General features: G+C 34.8%; 3 protein-coding genes across 3 annotated transcripts in view; all 3 read right to left on the reverse strand.

Annotated features, from left to right (window-relative positions):
• LOC146146377 (kelch-like protein 23) overlaps positions 1-21,410 on the reverse strand; it is a 50,940-nt gene that overhangs the window by 1,565 nt on the left and 27,965 nt on the right. The window lies entirely within an intron of this gene.
• LOC146146378 (kelch-like protein 3) lies at positions 163-13,806 on the reverse strand. Its single transcript, XM_083390075.1, has 9 exons — positions 13,730-13,806; positions 11,768-11,891; positions 9,778-9,928; positions 9,341-9,558; positions 8,100-8,246; positions 5,218-5,392; positions 3,692-3,835; positions 2,840-3,004; positions 163-308 (listed from the first exon to the last, which is right to left on the reverse strand). The coding sequence occupies exons 1-9, from the start codon at positions 13,804-13,806 to the stop codon at positions 163-165; spliced, it is 1,347 nt and encodes a 448-aa protein (XP_083246201.1).
• On the reverse strand, positions 17,410-20,862 carry LOC146146379 (kelch-like protein 21). Its single transcript, XM_083390332.1, has 3 exons — positions 20,722-20,862; positions 18,950-19,079; positions 17,410-17,801 (listed from the first exon to the last, which is right to left on the reverse strand). The coding sequence occupies exons 1-3, from the start codon at positions 20,792-20,794 to the stop codon at positions 17,693-17,695; spliced, it is 312 nt and encodes a 103-aa protein (XP_083246458.1). The 5' UTR covers positions 20,795-20,862; the 3' UTR covers positions 17,410-17,692.

The following is a 21,410-nucleotide window of genomic DNA, read 5'->3' on the forward strand; positions in this document are numbered from 1 at the left end:
AACTTTACTCGCTAAATATAAAGCCATCCTTTTGTTATCTTATCAGGAAAATATAAAAAATCATGGAAAAGCAACAATAAATCGCACTACAGTGTACCGATTTTATCAAAAGTCGTATTTTTTTTAATTCACAGTGGTTAAATTATTTTAATTTCGGAATCCTCACCCGCAAATAACATGTAGCTTTCCTTGCAACACACAAGTTGCATGATACACCCGTCCAACGTTGGTGGGTCGAACTTGAGTCCACGAGTTGCTTCTGGGGTCGTATCGTTCTACTGTCCTCAGCTTTGACCAATTAAAAATATCTGAATGAAATAAGAATTAAGAATTTTTATTATGATTTTATCACTTGTTTCGTCGGTTCGAAACTACTGCAGGGCTCGAAATGTTTAGGAGCCTTCGTGTCGCTAACAGGCGGAAAATAATAAAGACGTATTTCAATTATTTTTATACAACAAAAAACATTGTAAAAGTATTTTACAAAATTATCCCAGTAATATTTCGTGCTGAAAGAGATGTTTTTAAAATGTTTATTTGTTTAGCTTTAGCTTATGCCGAAGTGATCGTCAAAATTAGTTTAAGTTGCACACACAGCATGCTACAAGAAACACTGTCATGACTTTTGTCGACATGCTCCACCTGAAATTGCTTAATTTAGTTAATAGAGCAACGGTTCTCGTATGACTGAGGTCGCGAATTCGAATCTCATCGTGGCTAGATGTTAGCAGCTGATGACTTGCAACTAACAACTGAATTGGGTTAAGGACAGGTAATTAGCGGCCTGACAAGTTGAAAAAATCCAATAGAATTACAATTGAAACTGAACTTAAACGGGTATTGGCGATCTTCGCAACTAAGGTTGGATAATATTGATCTAGAAGTGCTTTTTGGTTGTTGGGTCGCGCCCCTAGGAAGGCGTGTTGGGTGGGTAAGGGGGTGCAAAAGAAAGGGGGCTCACTAAGAAAACCCAACTAAGTGCCACGAACACAATGATGTGCTCGCTATTTTGGAATATACTTCGACGCTTTTCAGCCGATACCTAGAAATGTTAACTATCAGTTTCGCTTTTTGCGTGGTTTACCAGTCGCACAAAAACACATGTTTACCTCGCAACTTTGAATGTCTGCTTTAACGCAATAAACATAACGCCACTTTATAGCATTGTGGCATAATACGAAGGTTAGTCGTAAACAACAACAACAAGTTTACTTATTTGTACACCAGCCCTCTACTGAATATTTTTGTTTATCTTCAGGGACGCCGGAGCGATTTCAGGGCAAGGGGGCGACTTTTTTGGTTAGGGCAACATAGACCGCAGGCGAGCGTAGCAAGCCGAAATATTGGGGTGTCCGGGGGTGCTCCCCCGGAAGTTTTTTTTTTTCAAAAATTCGCTTCTCTCCGTATGCTCTGACGCGGTGTGCATTGGCATACATAAGCGCTCGTCGGCGTCGCGTCGGAAGGCGCATACGACACGATAACGACGGCGGTGTGCATTGGGCTTAATTGACTTAAAAATGTTAAGTTATGCCATAGGAAATGTTAAGTTATGCCATCAGGATGTCTGTCTGAAGAGCCTGGCAAAAAACGAAAATACCCATAAACAGTAACATTTTATTTTTTTCTAAAAGTTTGGATTAGGGGCCTAGGCACCCACTTGGCTACATGCATTTTTTTTATAAGAAACCCTCTATAAGAAACTGGGTATTCGGATTTCTCGAAAAGAACAATCACTGTTAATCTTAACAGATTATTTTGTTCTATTGTTCTATTGTTCTCAGAAAACAATAGGAAATTTAGGAAACTTTTAGTACTCGGCTTGAGCCAAGTTTCTAAACACATAATATACGTCAACAACAAGAAGTAACTAATTTTTTTTAACGCAAAAACTAATTTTTGCTAATGTTTTTTAACCTGGAAAAATACATTTTAAAGTTTTAATTTCATCGATTTGAATGTTTGAGCCTAGCAATGACGTTTAATATGATCTAATATATAAAATATCGTCTATCGCTATCGGAGTAAAATGTCAAGTGTCGGACATCCCCAGTTCAGAGTACAAGTTGACCTAATGTGTCGTGATTTCTACTTTATACACTGAACAGTTGTTAGGTGGACACTTGTTACGCAATATTAAGTTCCTCGTTACCTCTTGTGCGTTTTGTTAATTGGGAAACGTTCAGGATTACTGAGAGGGGATAAACAACCGCCATTACCTAGTGGCCCACGCATAACTTCGTTAATACTTAGTGTGTAGTTATTTTGCAAGTGGGCCAACAGTGTAAAAGCTCCAGGGCCCTCCATATTTATATTGGGATGCTTTTTGTGTTATATGATCAGGATTTACGCGAATTGACAAATTATGATTTGCGCTAATATATTGAACAAATAAGTTTCGAAGGCAACGCCACCTCCTCTTTTTATAATGTTCCATTACCTAGTGGCCCACGCATAACTTCGTGAATACTTAGTGTGTAGTTATTTTGCAAGTGGGCCAACAGTGTTAAAAGCTCCAGGGCCTCCAATATTTATATTGGGATACTTTTAATTGTGGTTTATGAAGAATTTGCGCAAATGTAACCAACTGATTTTAGCAACATTCGTATTATTAAATTATAATAATTATATTTCAGACTCTGTTTAAAATAACGTCGTGTCGTCGTCTCTATTTCGGGTAAACTTTAATAAAAAAAAATCTTTTCTGCTGTTTTACAAATTTTCTTCGTAAATTTTGGACACAAATCAATGTAAGTAGTTACTTTTGCGCTTGTTGGATGATTCCATAAAATATTTATCCACCTATTAAATGTTCAATCAAGAAGGTAAACAATATATTTACCTTTGATACCGCAAGTTGCGTAAATGTTTCCTTGAAACGCAGCAACTGATACATCTGTTCTAGCATGATCCATGGATTGAATTGCTGACCACCGATTATCCGAGAACTTCTCACATGAGTTGAGGCGTGATGAGCCGTCCAATCCACCAATAACAAAAAGCGAACCTGGAAAACAACAAACAAAAACTCAACACAAAAGTTTAATATTAATAAAGCTTTACTTGTTATGGGCAAATTTTGGCATTTTTATGAAATGCCCCTTGAGAAAACATAGCAAAATATGACAATCTACTTTAGATCTGACAACATAAATCAGTTTTCCGGTTACAGCATCAGATATAAAGCTGGTAAATTCGAAGTAACAAGTTGATTCACCTCGCATAAATCAATATTTCTTGTATATCAGGGCTGCATTAAATACGATTCAATGCAACCTTTGGGTTTTGACTTGTTTAGTTAACGCTTAAACCTCACTTACCTCACATAAACAAAGTCCAATAGCCTTATTTTACATTGACAGATGCCACGTAAATAAACTACCCGGGCAATCTATAACAGATTAACAATTACTTCTAAGTAGGGTCTTCATAACAAGCGCAGTTGCCTTAAAATTGCTTCAAATTCGTTAAACAGTCAAGCCGAGTAACTCACCAAATATTCCAACCTCATAATCATAATATCGAGAGTATTAATCTGTTCAACCCGATTAGAAAAAATATAATTGAGCTCCTATACGTGACCGCAACAAACACATACTTTTATGTTTACGTTACAATGTTTATACGATAGAAAGTTACCAACACTCGCAAACAGCTGATAGCGATGCGAGGTAAAGTCAACTTTCACCCTTACCTTCAAATTCGACCATTGCGTGGCGACTTCTCGGTTGCATCAAGTCAAGGCCCTTGCTCCAGGAATTGTTTTTAGGGTCGTAAATGATACAAGTTGATAGAGGCCTGTTGTTGTTATCAAGACCACCGGTGACGTAGATCAAACCTGGGTTCAAAGCAAAATATTTATATTAAACGGAGCTCTAAAACACAAAACATACGCAACAACAACAAAAACAAGCTTATATATTATATTCATGCAATTGCTCATATTTCGATCGAATGGTTAACGTTATGGAACAGCTTATATTTTGTAAATAGGCGAAAATAAGACCAACAATTAAACGTTTGTCACAAAATGGCGAACGTTTTAGAATAATGTTTATCAATAAGATATCGAATTATAATTATTAATTCAATTAATTCTACAAAACAAAAGAAATCTAAAAAAAGTTTATTCAACAGAAATAAAAAAGTAATATAGTTTCGTAAAGCTTAAGTCGGCGGTTCCACACTTTTGTAATTAAAAAAAACACCAAATTAAATTCAACGGAATTGAAGTTACGTTACGGCAAATCCCAATAATTACAAGCAATCACATTTTTTCCTCATTTTAACTTTTTTAGTGTGAAATTTGGGTTTGTTTTAAGAAGCATAACATTGGTATTCGGGCATAAACTGACAAACGACCACCACGAACACACCTACTGCTGTATTTGCAAGTTAACGCACGATTCTTGTGTTTGAAACAATAGACATGTATATTTTTCTATATAAATATATTTTTCGTATTGTTTCTCTTTGCGTTCTTTTATAAATGAAACCTCAAAATAATGCCATTGCAATGTCAGAATGGTAGGTTTATCTAATAAAAAACAGATATGCTCTTTGAAAAGCAAATAAGTTTTTGCAGAACAGCAGATTATGTTGCGCGGATTTTTGTGTGGATAATATCAGTAAGAAGTTAATTAAAAAAAAACAGTTAGGCAAAATATCCAAGGTCAAAAGGACATAGTAGGGCACCATTCTGTCTTCATTACGGCGCCGCGAGTGTAGATAAGCTTTTAAATGGGGCAACCAACAAAAAGATTAAGAACCGAAAAAAATTGGGAAACTATTGGTTCAAGTGGTTCATTTGAAAGGAGTTAAAACTGTTTAAATAGGCACGAGCTCTGGGGTTCTGGGTTTAACTTCGAACCCACGGTTTACTTGCAATGCTTGAATCCTCACGACGACGTGACGTTTGAATTTCAAAAAGGTTTCCGGTAACTTCCTAAAGCTGCTATTTAAATCTTGGGGAAAACAATGTTCATACAAAGCTCGTTTACGCAACAGGTTGTACAAACAAAATGTCTGCGGCGAAACGATTTTTATAATTTTCGAAACTTGCCGTGTGCATTTTAATACGGACGTATTGCGGACAGCCAAGAGTCGACCAAATAGTGAAACCAGTCTGTAACGTTTCCGTCAATTTTCAATGCCAAAGCGAACGTGCGTATATTCAACATAGGTTCACTTATTCTTTTAAATAAATAAATTGTTTCTCACCATTTAAAACAGCACAAGCGGCAAGATATCGACCTTCTGGCATATCGGCCAAAACTGTCCAAGTTTGATTGTTGAGGTCAAACATTTGGCAACTGTTTTCTTCACCTCCTCCAAAGATGAAAACCTTGTTCATAAACTTCACCGCAGTCGCGCCATCAACTGGCAAGATCGGTTGCTGGAAATTAAAATAAAACATTTGTCGCATTAAAATATGTTCGATTATTCTTAACGAATTAATCAACACGTATTCAGCAACCTAATATCGGACGAAATTACATTGGTTTGTAGTTGGTCTGCTTGCTAGTAGAGTTCTAAAACATACGCTACTACGAAAAGTTAAGTTACAGTGCTAATTTTGATGGGATGCAAGAAAATAAAACAACATTAGAACAGAACAGGTTTACTATTTTAACGTATTTTACTTGCTTTCTTCACATTAAAATATTAAAACAGGAAATTGTAGACAAACACTACCTAGAACTGTTTTAATCCTGGATTTAAAATATCTTTAAGTATCAGCAGGGTTGTGTTTTTCAGTAATGTGCTGTTTATTGTTTTTTATCAACAAAATACGTTGTGATGTCCGTATATATTTCATGTGAAAATCACAATAGGTTGCCGACCCCTGGTATATTGGATGTGAAATACTCAGTAAAAACATGTTTTAGAATACCCTGCGTAAATGGAAACACAATTTATTGGATATTGAAATTTCAATAAGCTGATGGCAATTAATGATAAGTATTTCTTTGTACAAAATAAAATTTTGCTAAAAGGTATAAAGAGAAATTTCAGAGTTTGGCATCCTAATTGAAACCTTATGTTATATATAAATAGCTTCAGCATAAATTATTCATGGTTTGCGCTTTATTTAAAATAGTTGATTATGTGCAAATAATTTGTTAAAGACGAAAAAATAGATTGAGCTTAGATCTTGTTCCATCTGAGTCTGCGTAGCTCAGTTGGTAGAGCAAAAGCCGCAAAACGGTCGAGGTCGTGAGTTCGAATCTTAGTGCAAGGTTGATTTTTTTACATCCGCAAAACGAATTTTAATAGCTTTTTTCGTCAAAGTGCTTAGTGTTTTTAACCTGTCAATGCCTTGCTCAAATGCAATCCTTATTGGTAAACTAATCATACGAAGCCGTAATTAGTGCGAATTCCAAATATGACGATGCTAGGTACAGATTAACATGTATATTATGTATATTATATTTTCAAGTAGTAATTATCCATTTCACTATTAAACTTGGTACTTTTACTGCGAATTATGTATAAATATAAAATCATTATTTACCGGCAATTCTTCTATTTGCTTAGTTGTGACATCAATCAGCAAACATTGATTCTTTGAATTTTCATCTCCAACCACCAAAAGCTTCGTTGATTCTGCTTGAAATATCATCATTGTTTAAAAATTAAACCCATATAAATAAACATAGCACGATTTGCTTTAAAGAAAACTGATTTTTTTACTGGACTAATTTTTCCCATGGAATAAAGTAAATTTTAAAAAAAAAGTATTAAAAAAAAGTATTAAAAACATAAAACTTTACAGTTAATCAAAAAAACATAAAAAATTATTAAAAACATGAAAATTAATAAAAAAAGACAGATTTAAATATTGGTAACTAAAACATATTGGCATGGTTTATGTGAGACCTTACAGTGTTAATACTAAAAATATGTACCAAAAAATAGTAATACTACTAATCAATAGTATATACCGGTCATGTTCAAATGGCGGATCGCGATCCGGTTCCGGATCTTTCCAACGTTTTGTGCGGATCTTCTAATGCAGTCTTGAAAAAATAAAATACTTACTTTTTGACTATTTAACTATACGTAAGTGCAAAAAATTTTCGCGCTTCGCGCGAATGACTTTTCTACGTTCCACTGGTTTACGTTTTGATGCCGTCTTTGGAACTAGATCGGCGCTTCGTTGCCGTTCACGGAAAACGTTTTTAAAAAGATTGGTCATATATTTTTTAATATTTTTTATTTTCGGCAATATAATAAAAACTTACAAGAAATTCAAAAGAAATTCTGGTGCCTCCTTAAATGTAATTAAACACACTTTTAAGTGAAAAAAAAGATCCGAGGTCCGCCTGATTAAAAGTTGTTCTAACATTTTTATAAACAATTATCAGTTTTTTGTGCGGCCAACAAAGACCTTTTTGAGTTTGGTGTTGGCCCGCGACTAGAAAAAGATTGCCGAACCCTAGGGTTCCAGCTGGTCTAAACCAACTCATCATTTTTCTTACTGAAACAATCTTGGTGCTGTAGGACACTTCACTTTTTCACTTTTTCAAAAGTTATCAATATGTTGTAGGGTACATTTACATAAAGCACCATAAAAATTTAAGAGTGTCCAATATGTTTACTATTCGTATTTGGTGGATCATCATGTTGTCAGGTTTGACTGTGGTGGATCATGACAGAAATCATTTGAACACCCCTGGTATATACAGTAGATCAATTAACCTTGAGATTTAGTTTGGGGTTTTGGGAGAAATTTCCTCATTTCCTTCATCACAGCACGACAGCAAGCAACGTTCTCACTAACAAGAATCTAAATAACAAATAACAGTCATCTTAAATCTACATTAATTCCCCTGCTAACTGAATCTGGGTAATTACCTTTTTTTTAAAGTTGATTATATCTCTTAACATCAGCAAAGTGCTTTAGTTTATAACACAAAATGCATAAACTAAATATTACAGATGACTATTTGGCTTGCTAACAACTGTGTTACATTTCATTAAATATCAAGCTCATAGTACTCTAGCAAACACTTCGTTCCATTTAACAATGTATAAACATTTACAACACTTCTGTCATTTAAGGCTAACAAGCCTGGGTCAGTCTAGTAACTTCCACCAACCTCGTCAATAACAGTGGTCTGCAAGAATTCACAAGAAAGAGTTGAAAGGTCAAGTTGAGAGAAGAGGTTCACAAAATGTTCCCTACGACTGGAGAGTTTGAAGTGAACCCATTGAATAATTCCAGTGAAAACAGACTCTCCTTGTTTCTAAATGATTAGAAAAAACATCAACTGTGACATACAAGAAGAGTACAATATAAAATGCTTTGTGTGCTTTAAGTGGATTAAAAATTGGAATTGAGTCCAGAGCTATCATTATCAACAGGTAATAGGGATGTCTGATTAAAATTTAACAGATACTCAAAATTCCAAATGTATTTCTAAGCACACCGAAAGCCATTACAGACTCACTAAATCTGTTGATCTATGATGCAAGCAGGGCAGGCTAGAAAAACAACTAGCCAGCAGTGAGGTTCGAACTCACGACCTCCGGTCAGGCCAGGACCGTCGCTCTACCAACTGAGCTATGCAGTTGAGAAACAACCATACGCCAATGCTAGCATTTGGATTGGTATTTATCTTATACAATGGTATTATCAGTGTCAATCCCAAAACTGAAATGGAACTATATGTAAGTAATTTAATATTGAAATGAAAAACTTCCACCAAGAAAGGGTGATCGCATATATAAAGTATTGCTTTATATCTAAAAACAATATACAAGCAAATAAAACACCCTACAACAAAGTAAACATTTCTATTATCAGTTGGAACTTATTTTTAGGCATAAGATTGATTAACTATGTATGGGTTAGATCCGATTCACTGTGAGTAAAAGGCAAACACAAAATTCCCCACAAAAAATTAAACAAATAAAACACTGCTCAGAAGGACATGGTTTCATTTGAATCAAGTTTATCAACAAACAGCTAAAGCATCACACTTGTAGATCATTGAACACTGGAGTAGCTTGATAATTGATAAACTTGAATCACTAATATAATTATAAGATGATAAAGTAACAACATTAATCTAAAATAACAACATTAATCTCTTTTCTTTTGCAAAACAGAAATCAACTAAGTAAATAAAATATAACGTTATAATATTTTGTATTTTATTGCCAATTGATATTTTTAACTCCAGGGCACCTTTATAATTGATTATGTCACTAACACGAATAGAAGATGTTACAGTGATGCTATGAAAAAAAATTTTCGTTTACAAACACATAAAGATTTCAAAAAGTTGAACTAAAACTAGGGTAAGTTTTTGAAAATAAGATGTGATATTTAAGTTACCTTGGTATTTTGATGATTGATTATTGCGGACATAGAGTCAAAATCCAGTTGTTTAAAATCATCTTGGTGCACAACAGCTTCAAAGTTTTCATGTATCACTTGTTTTGCTCTTTCCTCTATTTCGGTGAGATGGTATCGCTGGGCATGAGCCAGGATTTCCAAGCAATTATCAACACCCACCATTTGCAAGATGCACTTGGCACATTTGGATTTAAGAACTATAAAAAACAGACAAGGTATTCAAAACGTTAAAATAAATAACTGAAACTCCCCATATTGGTTTGAAACTCAAAAACAGAGACTATTGTTATTAATCATACAGTTGGAATTGTTAAACAGGCATTGCATGCTGGAATTAAAAATATTCTGTGAATTTAATTGTTTTTTTTTAAGTAAAAAAATAATAATTTAAAAATAATTACTAAATATATAAATACATCCGATCTGTGTGTAGTCAGCATCTTCATGCAATTCCAATGCATTCTCATTTGTAATCTGCACATCATTAGTGTAAATGCAATTCAAAAGTCTCTCCAGTTGTTCATCTGTCATTTTAATTTTGATCTCTGCAGCAAATTGTTCTTTCATCTGAACAGTAACATGTGATCACATAATGTGAATTCATATTATCTGGCTAACGGTATCATTTAGTTCAGGGTGGCCCGCAACATCAATGTTCGTGGCCTGCAAAGCATTGTAAAATTATTGTAATGCGTAGCGTTCAAGGGTTAAATCGAATAAATATAAGTGATTACAAAAAACAAGCATGTTTTAATTGTTTCGTTACGATTACATTTTTCGAGTTAGACTATTGAATAAACCAGTTTTCAATCACTCATCAAATTCGGATTCAGGGGTTTGGCAAGACAGCCATGCTACTTTTTGTTATGTTTTATACCAGTCGTATTAACCTTTGCCAGCTTTATATAATTGTCAAGTGCCTTGCATTACAAAAATCAAGTAGAAAGTTCACACGAAGCACAAAAATATATGTTACGCACAATGCAACGGCCATATTGCCAAAACATTATGGATTCGCGCAAATGATGAATAAGTCTGAGCCACCCTGTTGCTATAGACAAGATCTAAGAGATATATTTCTGGGTCCTCGATTATAAAACTTTACTTATGATAGCAAAAAATGTAATATTGAACAAGTCTGTTATTACTTAAATGTATTATATCAAAGGCCTGTTATACTAAATGTCCAATTATTGTGAAAGCATGCAATGGTATATGCACAGAATTTGAGCTGCCAATGTCTACAAAACAACAAAAAAAAATAGAAGCCAGAGAAAATTTTGCAGTAATATTATTCAAGTTGGTAAAAATATAGTTAGGGGGAAGGCATGGCTTGGTGTACACCCCTGTGCACACCTTAGATAAACTGTACCGAATTGTCCCGAATTCAGCCTATTCGTGCACAAATTCCTGTGTCATCAAAACTCGATTTCATTTGCACAAAAGCGCAAAAGCATAGCATCAGGTTTCCTGATCTTATGTGTATTATAACGGTGCCTTTTGACAAAATTTAGTGAAGTCAACTTTAAATATTTATTGAAGATAAAACAAAATTCCATATAATGCCCCTGGCTGCCTGTAGCAAAGTGCAGTGCTCTTCAACCGGTGTGCACGGTGCACCCTAGGGTGCATCAAAATATGTATAGGGCGCACCAGTACGAAAAGGTATACAAAGGTATATCACAAACTTTTAGTGAGCCATTATTGTTACATTTGCCAGTAATTACTAATTCCTATGAGACGATAGTGCTGTAATCGTTGCGAACTAACTTTCTCTTGTATTTATTTTTTTTGTGTAAAGTTTGAATGCTGTTTTATGATGTGCAATAGTACTCGCAAGCAGCCTTTCGCCATAATCAAACCCTCAATGATAGAGGGTAAAACTTCGGTAGCTCCGCTCGGTTTAATTAACATGATTGTATTAATATCCAAATGATGTTTCATATCGCTTTTTACCTTAATTTACCTTTTAAGTAAACAAGTGCATGAGTTCGTCACAACAAGTTTAAGGGTTCACCAAACCAAAAAAGGTTAAAGAGCACTGGCTTTGTGTATGTGGCCCACAAACTATATTTAAAAAATATTATGGCCTGTGATGCTTTCAATGTTGGACCACCCTGATTTAGTATATAAAATAACAAAGATAATTTTTTTTATGTATTAATAGAAAAGTAAAATATGGAAAAAACATAGCAGGTAGCACAAGAATAAATCTGATTTTACTGGTTGAAGTAATTATAATTATGGTAACAAATAAGAATCAAATTGGTCCATCTTGAAAGTGCAAGAACTGAAAACAACTTTTACAACTAACTTCTTAAGGTAGAAATTAATAAACTCTTAACAGACAATTATTTACATACTTCAAAAAATGTGAATATTACTTCCTTATTAATTATAACTTACCGGAGTTAAAAACATTTTGCAAAAGAACTCTGACGTAAGGCCAAGCACAACTCTATGAACCGCGAAACATTTGGTTTCCGCCTTGAGCGTTGCATCACAAAATTGCTTTTCAAACTTGCGATCACTAAAAATAGAAATTCAAGAAGGCGATTTGAATAGGTTGCTGAATGTTTACAATTACCAGAGGAGCTGTTTTTAATCATGCCTGGTAGCAACAGTTTATATGTAGTAATTCTTATTTAAGGCACCTAGCAAACAAGTGAAATAATTCTACATTTTTGCACTTTAGCCCCTTATGATAACCCAGACAGCCAGTTGTTGACTTAGACAGAAAATGTTTTGAATACCTGGAATAGCTTTTCATAGAACATAAGCCGTTCTCCTTATTTTTACATTTGACTTAAATTGATTCAAATCGCTGACAAGTTAAGTTTTCCGAAGTTTTTGGATAGATTGGAGTTGGACGTAAAATTTAAAATATACACCAGGTTCAAAAGAGATTATTCATTAGTGGTTATTTTTACAACAATGACAGTGATAAGTTATGTAGCTTAGAAACCATAAACTAACAAAAAAAAAACTAATACTGAACATTTGATCCAATATGTTCAGCTGGGTTATATTAGACTGCGAATATTGGGGTTGCTCAAAGTGGAATACTGGAACATAAAAACAAAGGTCGTCATATTTGAACCTTAAACCTTTCTTTATTTCAGTCAAAGAATGACAGAGTTGCTATAGTAATGCATGTTTAAGTAGGAGGTGGTTACTGTGCTTTCTATAATATGCTTAAATAGCAAGTGGGTACAATTGCTTGGCCTTTTTGTTCAACCAGTAATTCTCAACCCGCGAATACATTTTAGGTGGTACGCAGTATTTTTTTGTATAAAAATTACAGTTCTACCAAAAGATTAAGCATATTTTTGTGTTGTAGGCCTAAGAAACTTTACATTCATCACAATTATTGTATAGTTAAATATTTTATGCTTCATCAATTATAGGAATTATTATCTTTCCAGAACATCTATGCAAATTTATTTTATGACATCATAGCAAAACAACAAAGAATCACAAAACATGACTACCGGTATCTTGCAAAGTTAAAAAAGGAAACTTTTCGAGAGTAGTGGGCCGCAATTTTTTTTCGAAACTTCCGGGCTAACTGATCAGCTAATTCGCCCCTGTTAATAATCCTATAACAATTTTGAGTAAAGATGAGTTTTTCAAAAATTTGTCGCAACAAGATCATAGATCCTCGAGGTGGTATGCGGTAAAAAATGGTTGAGAACCACCGTGTTAAACAGTTACGGTGCTTGAATATGTTACCGTTCAGTGGGGTCCGTTTGATTACAATATTTAGGACAAAAAAAGTGTTACAGTATTTAGGACAAAATCAATGTGATGTACCGCTATGTTTAATGCCAGGGATAGTGATTCCACATTTTCATGTGCATTTCCATAGCTAAAAAAATAATCCAAGGCAAAGTGTGAAATAAAAATTCAACGAAGTATGATATGGGGTGAATCATGTTTTTATTGTCGTTATACATTTCAATGTCTGCAAAATATCCCAGAACAAAAATTGTTTTTTAATTTTTTTAGTTAATGCTAAACTGGGAAAATTTAAATGAATATTATTTCTTGGAAAATTAAATCCAATAATAGAAGTTGAACTTAAATGTCTTTGAACGGACTATTGCAAACCTGCAATCTAATTGAAATATTGTTCTGTATTAATTAAAATTCATAAACACTTGGTAAAAATATTCAAATTAGTAAACGAGTTGTTTGTTCAAGTAACTTTCAACCCGGTAATACATTTTGAAACTTGCACTAGTAAGCACCAATCTTCAAGATTACACTAGAATTTATTGCAAAAGCCGTGGACAGTACTTCAAAAACTAAAGTTTGGCAAACAGGCAAGCCGGGTAAAATGATCTTTTAAACAACTAACTGACTTACTGATTGAGCAGTTCCAATATATCAGGTTTTTCTGTGAAATCTTCTCGAAATGTGGTCAAGACATCTGCTGTTGCCATATCGAAGTGTGGAAAACTTAACAGGACAGTAGTACTCTAATTATTGGCTAGTGTTGGCTGCAATACAAAAAAAAATGTTGTAATATTTTCTATTCATCAAATTTTAAAACGTTGAAAGTACGGTACAGCTTACAAGCTACTTAGCGCTATGTAAAATGAACAAACATCAGCACTGGTCTAGAATTGTTCCACATTTATTTTGACACTAATAAAACGAGTTGACAAAGTTGAAATTGCAAGGAAGGCATAAATATGTAAGAATAAATATAATAAGAATAACGCTTACTCGCACCCTAACCCAAACATTGTTAGCAATATGAACGCTTGAACAAAATGTGGTAGGATTCTAGACCAGCGCTCATGTGGGGGTCGTCTTATTATTTGTTCTATTTTGTCGCAGTTCTGTCAACATAAATTTTGCCGCATTCAGTAACACATAGATGTTATTTTCATGCTGTTAAGTAAACACGTCGGTGCTAAACAATTATATGGCAAAGCGATGTGCACAAAGGCCAAACGAGACTTAGTGAACTGGCTCTTAACCTAACCAACTGAATGAATAACTGAACTGAACGCAACTGGACACACTGCTGGAAAGTATGGCAGATTTTGACGAGATCTCGCGAGTACACAGGCAAAAAATAGGGGTGACTGGGTGCAACAAAGGTCTAAAAAGTGCACCTCGGGTGCACTTTATGTTTTTCTGATGCACTGTTTATTGCATACATTGCACTGTAAAAGATGCCGCACAAGCATTTTACATATTTGGGGTGCGGTTCAGATATTTTTTTGGGTGCACTTATAACGGCTGAAAAAAACTCGCTGGTGCACTTGCCATACTTTCCACAGTGGACAGAACAATGGACAGAAGTAATATATACTGGAGTGTTAGTACTGTGCATGGACCTTAAGCTATTATTGCCGTTCTGATGTGATTCAATTAACTAAGATACGTTTAATACCTTGCTGTGGTTAAGCTGTTGGAACACGTAACCTTCGAATAACCTTTAACAAATGGAGTCGGACTCAAAGCATAGCAGTAACCTTCATCAGCGGTCAGTTTGAAAGTTTAGTTCCTCTTTGCAGTTTCGTTCTGTGGAATACAATAGAGGCATAAAAAGTTTATAAAAAAAATGAACTGCATTTCTTTTACCAGTTTTGACAAAATGTTGCAGATAAATTGCAAATATGGTAATAAATGAAATTTTTAAACTTTGGTGCATTTTTTGTATTTGTTGTTTATGTTGGCGGTAAATATGCATTAAACCGTGACGGTTGTATTCATCCTTTCGTAACTAATGACAACATAGTTTAGATTTCTATTTTTAACTGAAATTGATAAAATACGTTCGTTTGCGCAAGTTAGTTCTTTTACATTTTTTTTTCGCGCTTTGAAAATAATTTTTTTTGCTTAATTTGTTAAACAACATTTCGTGTGAAAAGTTCTACGTCGCAAAGGTTTTCACGTCACCCCGAAAGGTGACGTTCACCCGGAAACGTAAAAATAGCAAGACGCAACAATGGTTGTGGAATTAGCTTAGTTTTCATAATTGCCATTCTTGCCGCTCATTTATTCAATGTAGTTGTTAAGTAAACTTTTTTGCTTGGTAGCTAATTGTTGGGATTTGAGTTTAACGAAACTAAGATAATTTAGTTTCTGCGATAAACGGACCAAAAGTTGAAAGAGTTCGCAAGGTAGTGGTTGTTGAGTATGAAATAAACTTTGTGCTTACTTTTATGTTAGTTATCTGGCAGTTGACTTTCCTGTTTAGAAACCGTGCTACGGCAAAGTACTTTGTTACCGTGTTACGGTCTTGCTGGTTTAGCCTACTGTGTACATTTGGTTTTATCACAGGATTTGTAGACGTTCATAGTTGTACGTTAGGCAAGGCGCGCGTTTCAACATAACAACAACGAGTTATACGCACGCAACCTTCAAGCTAGAGTCAGAATATTCAACTAAACAATTAATCTCGTGCCCCACAGAGGCATGCAGGTCGACCGTTCTGAATAGGCCTATGCAGCATTTGCATTGTGTGATACGTTGGTAATCATATTTAAGTTGTTGGGAATTCGACAGAGCCAGGATTTGTGTTTTTGGAGAAATATGAATTTTTTTTCACGGATGACGTCAGAAAGTTATGCCTGAACGTGACGTCACAACAAAGTAAACTAAGAACAACACACATTTCGTTTATTTTGTTTTAGGTTGGTAAGCTGTTAGTTTCTATACAAAAGCTGTAAAATACAAAGATGTCACCATGCCTTTATACCGTTTAAGTTGACAAAAATTTCATTTTTGAAAGTAAAATAAGAAGCAAATGGCCCTTTAGTTAAAACGACTTTAATATGTAAATTGCATGGTGGACTGGTGGTATAAATTGGAGGGTCGGGATTTGTATGGGTAACAACTTCTGTCGCACACGGACTATAGATATTTTGCAACATCGTTAGGGTTATTTTTTATAAATAGTTGTTTTGTGATGGAAAATTTGTTAAATATGAATAAAGGCGCAAATAATGAAAGGATTGTGCCCATAGAAGCCTTTGGTCGCACGATTCCTGTGTACGAGCCTCAGTCAAAGCCACAATTACAAACGCTACAGAAAGTTAGGTTCACGTGTCTGAATCAGAATAAAAGTTTTTACAGTTAAAGCAATCAATGTACTATCCATGTTTCCCCAGTTTTGTCCCTAAACCCCCATATTTGAAGCTGTGGGGGACTTCCCGTTTGTCAGCATGCCCGAAAGCATTTGAACCAACAGTGATTGAGTAATTATAAGTTGTCATGTAAATCAAATAAAAGCGCCATGAATGTATACACACTCGTTTCAATTCCAGAAACTGTTCAGCTTATGGAGTTTTAATTTAACTTGAAAGTTCAACTCTAGCTATAAAAAATCACGTACAAATGTTTCAACTCTAAAAATAAATAAGAAACAGAGAGAACTGGACCAATAAGCCAGTTGGCCCCTCTAATAAAACAAGGAAAACAACAGTTAAAATAATATAAATTGGAAGGTGGGGATTTGCATATATAGAATAAACACGTGTATTCCATTTCTTCAACTGAAGCATAACTCGCAAGTTACAATCCTTCAATTGGTGCCAGTTTAGCGTTGGTTGAGTGGGTAGGCTTATACATGAGTCCAGCGACCGAGGAGCCGATATGGAAAGGCGGCGTTTGTCGAGCGTCCTGCACCGCAATGTGAAGCGCAAACCCCGATGTAACAAGTCGAATAAAGTATGCAACGGTTAAGCATGCAACGGTTAAAAAAGAGTTGAAGTGTTTTTTGGTAAAACTTTATTGTATAAATGTCATCGATGAGTAACAAAAAATCTAAACGTCCAAAAGAAGAAAATTGTAAATATTTACAGAAGATTGTATCTGAAAAAAAAAAATGTGAATTTTTATAGAAGATTGTATTTTTGTAAAACAAATATTATCGAAAAATAAAAAGGACAAAAAATCCGCCACTGGGTGGGGCTCGCAACTCGCATCATACAAATAACAACATGGAGAGAAAGACGAAAAACAAGCTTGCTTCTGAACTTTAGCATAAATATTAAATAATTTCATCAAAAAATAAAAATACCAACTAAAGGTGTACAGTTCACATTGAAAATTGTACAGGTTAAGTAAAAATACCCAGTTTTGTAGTCACTTTTGAAAAAACTTTAAAAACGAGATAAATAGGCAATGTCGTCCACAAAGGATAGTACCGGTTGTTATTCACGTCATGAGAGAATTGGAAAAATAAGACACCTTTAATGACAGCCTAAATGTTAACATACGACTTGAATATGTGAAGCAAATGAGCACTGGACAGTGGACGCTAAAGAACTTTGTGGAATTGAATAAACGCAATTTTAAGCTCTGCGCCATTCAAACTGCAACAATGCAACAACCAAAGGTGGCAAACTCATCAGTGTGGAAACAAACGGTCCACTTGTTTTCTTGCGGGTCGTAAACTTCCACCGATTTCTCGCCGTCTCTGTGACAATATGTACAACAATGATACAAATAATTTGTAAAACAAAATAAAATCAATTGTTTTAGCGGTTGTTAACCGACAAATATTGTCCTATGGTAAGCATTAAAGCCAGGAACAACTGTTTAAATATATCTAGAAAAAATAAAATACATAGAAAACATATGTCCGAATGCGATTGCGACCAAATACAAATAGGAAACCTTTTAATTATTACCAACTTTACCCCGTATTTTAATGATAAAATTAGGAAGTAGTACATTCTTGAAGCTTTAGATTATTTGCAAGACTTACTGCTGTTTGACTAACTGTCAAAATTAAGGCGGAAATTTAGTTCCAAATCGTACATCCAATCAGTATTTTAGAAGACATTTGTGTTCATAATATTAGCAGCTAGTACAGGGGTCGGCAACCCCTGGCACGCGCGCCAAAAGTGGCACGCGGGATGATTTTGCAGGGCACGCCAAATGATTCGGCCGTGTTCGTGTCACAAATTAGCGTTTTAACTGTTGTATTTAGCATTATTTTGTGTGGACCTTAAACTTGTTGTTTACGACTAACCGTTCGTAATACGTGACAATGCCCTAAAATTGGAGGGATGTTTTCTGCGTTTAAGCAGGGCATTCTACATTAAAAGTAATTAAGCACGTGTGTTTTTGTGCGACTGAGAAACCAAGCTAAAAGCGAAACTGACAGTTAACACTTCTAGGTATCGGCTGAAAAGCGTATAAAACTAGATTTAATGACGTCTCTTTCAAGATTCGTAAATTAGATGTCAGAGTCACAGGAGGGCTGCGGAGTCAACTCGGGACTCGAGTAAGACTAGGCAAAAAGAGTCCGACGTGTGCGCATGCGCAGTACCAAATTTCGAAACAGATAAGGCATATGATGTCATATTTTCTATGACCCCTATGAGTGGTTCGCTGAATACTCATCTTATTTTAGTTACGTTAATGTGTGAAATATAGGGTGCAGAGTCTGAGCCGGACTCGAGGCTCGATGAAATTGCACATTTGGCCGTGGTCGGACTCGGGTTGTTTCTAACTGTAGCCGTGGTTGCCAGTGCAAAACCAAACATAGAAAAATGTTTGGCACGCGAGTTGTTGATATTTTTTCACGGTGGTTAGGTTATTTTCCTTTGGAATCCTCACCCGCAAATAACATGGAGCTTTCCTTGCAACACACAAGTTGCATGGCAGTACCGTCCAACGTTGGTGGGTCGAACTTGAGTCCACGAGTTGCTTCTGGGGTCGTATCGTTCTACTGTGCTCAGCTTCCCACCTGGTTAAAAATCACAATTGGTAAAGTATGGACAAACTTCTTCTTGTATTTCAACACTTGTTTTGTCGGTTTATTCTCAAAAAGCGATCGGGGAAACGATATAAAACAAAAAAAATGAAATAAAAAACTTTCTGGATCGCTCAACTTGAAAAATATATTTTTACAATGTATAGCTCAACCTACGATGGTCTCTGTTTGGCAGAGTATTGTTATGTTTGGTTTATTACTTGTTTCGTCGGTTCGAAACTATTGCAGGGCTCGAAATGTATAGATGACTATACGTGTCGCTAACGGGAATAAATTTTAAATGACGCTTTTTAAAATACTCATACCACAAAAAAAAGTTAAAACGTATTGCCAAAAATTATTCTGTTGAAATTTCGTTTTTACAAAAAAGTTTTTACAAAGGCTTATGGTCATGAAAAGTTTATTTTTTCAGCTAATGGCAACGTCATCGGAAAAAATATGTTGTTTATATGATATTTAATTGCATTTTACTCCTATAATTATGATCGTTGGACAAACAAACTAACCTTAAATAATAAAACATAATATATGTTATCAACATGAATTAACTAAACTTCCTAACGGTAAAGCAAATTGAACCAACTGTTTTTAACCTGAAAATTACCTTTTCATCGATTTGAATGTTTGAGCATAGCACTGACGTTCAATATTCTAATATAATAAAATATCGTCTATCGCTATCGGAATATAATGTCAAGTATCGGACATCCCCAGTTCAAAGTACAAGTTGATCTGACGTGTCGTGATATCTACTTTATACACTGAACAGTTGTTAGCTGGGTACTTGAATGGCGCTGGAAGTTAAGTTACGGAAAGCATTTATCGTAACCTGTATACATTCAACAATCGAAAGCAAACTAAGAAGTTTCCAGATAAAGTTTAACTTGGGCGCAATTGCAACAAATGATTCCCTTTATTGGTTTGGTAAAACCGAATCTAACCAATGTAGTTTCTGCAAAAAGGCTACGGAAACGGTATATCACCTGTTTTATTTGTGTCCTGTGACGTGTTTATTCTGGGAAAACGTGAGCTCGTGGTTAAGTATGAAACAACGAATATCGTGCTTTTTTCGCCATTTTATTTTTTAATAATAAAAAAAATAAAAATATCTGGACACTTGTAGCGCAACATTAAGTTTATCTTTACCTCTTGTGCGTTTTGTTAATTGGGAAACGTTAAGGATTACCGAGAGGGGGTAAACAACCTCCACTACCTAGTGGCCCACGCATAACTTCGTTAATACTTAGTGTGTCGTTATTTTGCAAGTGGACCAACAATGTTAAAAGCTCCAGGGCCTTTCCATATTTATATTGGGTTATTTTTAATTGTGGTTTATGAAGAATTTGCGTAAGTTTAGATTAACAGAAGGCCAAATGATTTTAGCAATATTCGTTTTAATAAATTCTGATAGTATATTTTATATTCTGTTCAAGATAGCGTCGTGTCGTCGTCTCTATTTCGAGTAAACTGTAAGTTAGACAAAAACTTTCTTTTCTTCTGTTTTACAAATTTTCTTAGTAAATTTTGGACACAAATCATTAAAAGCAGTTAGTTTTGCGCTTGTTTTGCCTAAATAAATATTATTGAATGTAAAGAATGTAAACAATATAATTACCATTGTAACCGCAAGTTGCGTAAATGTTTCCTTGAAACGCAGCAACTGATAAACCTTCTCTAGCTTCATTCATGTGTTGAATTGCTGACCACCGATTATCCGAGAACTTCTCACATGAGTTGAGGCGTGATGAGCCGTTATATACACCAACAACAAAAAGTGAACCTGGCAAAACAACCAACAAAAACTCAACACAAAAGTTTAATATTAATAAAGCTTTACTTGTTATGGGCAAATAATGGCATTTTTTTATCAAATGCCTCTTGAGAAAACATAGCAAAATGTTCCAGTTTCGAAAAAATACGTAACGGCCTCAAATAGATTAGAGTAGCCAGGACGGGCAAAAAGTGAAGCCCGCATACCAGACAAGTCATATTGTAGGTTTATATAACACAAAAATAAAATTAGGGATGGTCATAAATGACATTGAAAATTAGCAGTTTAAGGGAAACATTTAATTAATCAGTGACGTCATAACAAGCGCCGTTGCCTTAAAAAGGCTAAAAAGTTATCAAACGGTCAAGTTGAATAGTTCACCAAATATTCCAACCTCATAATCATAATATCGAGAATATTAATCTGTTAAACCCGATTTGACAAAACATAATTTAGCTCCTATACGTGACCGCAACAAACACATACTTTTATGTTTACGTTACAATGCTTATATGATAGAAAGTTGGCAACAC

Source organism: Ascidiella aspersa, chromosome 5 (assembly GCF_963924565.1).
Source record: "Ascidiella aspersa chromosome 5, kaAscAspe10.2, whole genome shotgun sequence".
NCBI classification, from domain to species: domain Eukaryota; kingdom Metazoa; phylum Chordata; class Ascidiacea; order Phlebobranchia; family Ascidiidae; genus Ascidiella; species Ascidiella aspersa.

What these genes read in the sequence shown, in the direction of transcription:
- LOC146146379 (XM_083390332.1), bottom strand. Translation starts at nt 20,794, where the DNA reads ATGAATGAAGCTAGAGAAGGTTTATCAGTTGCTGCGTTTCAAGGAAAC. An exon ending in CGCAACTTGCGGTTACAATG is followed by an intron (nt 19,080 to 20,721) that starts GTAATTATATTG and finishes ATTTTTAACCAG; the next exon opens with GTGGGAAGCTGAGCACAGTA. An exon ending in AAGCTCCATGTTATTTGCGG is followed by an intron (nt 17,802 to 18,949) that starts GTGAGGATTCCA and finishes ATATTGTCACAG; the next exon opens with AGACGGCGAGAAATCGGTGG.
- LOC146146378 (XM_083390075.1), bottom strand. Translation starts at nt 13,806, where the DNA reads ATGGCAACAGCAGATGTCTTGACCACATTTCGAGAAGATTTCACAGAA. An exon ending in CGCTTGTGCTGTTTTAAATG is followed by an intron (nt 3,836 to 5,217) that starts GTGAGAAACAAT and finishes CTTTGAACCCAG; the next exon opens with GTTTGATCTACGTCACCGGT. An exon ending in CGCAACTTGCGGTATCAAAG is followed by an intron (nt 309 to 2,839) that starts GTAAATATATTG and finishes TATTTCATTCAG; the next exon opens with ATATTTTTAATTGGTCAAAG.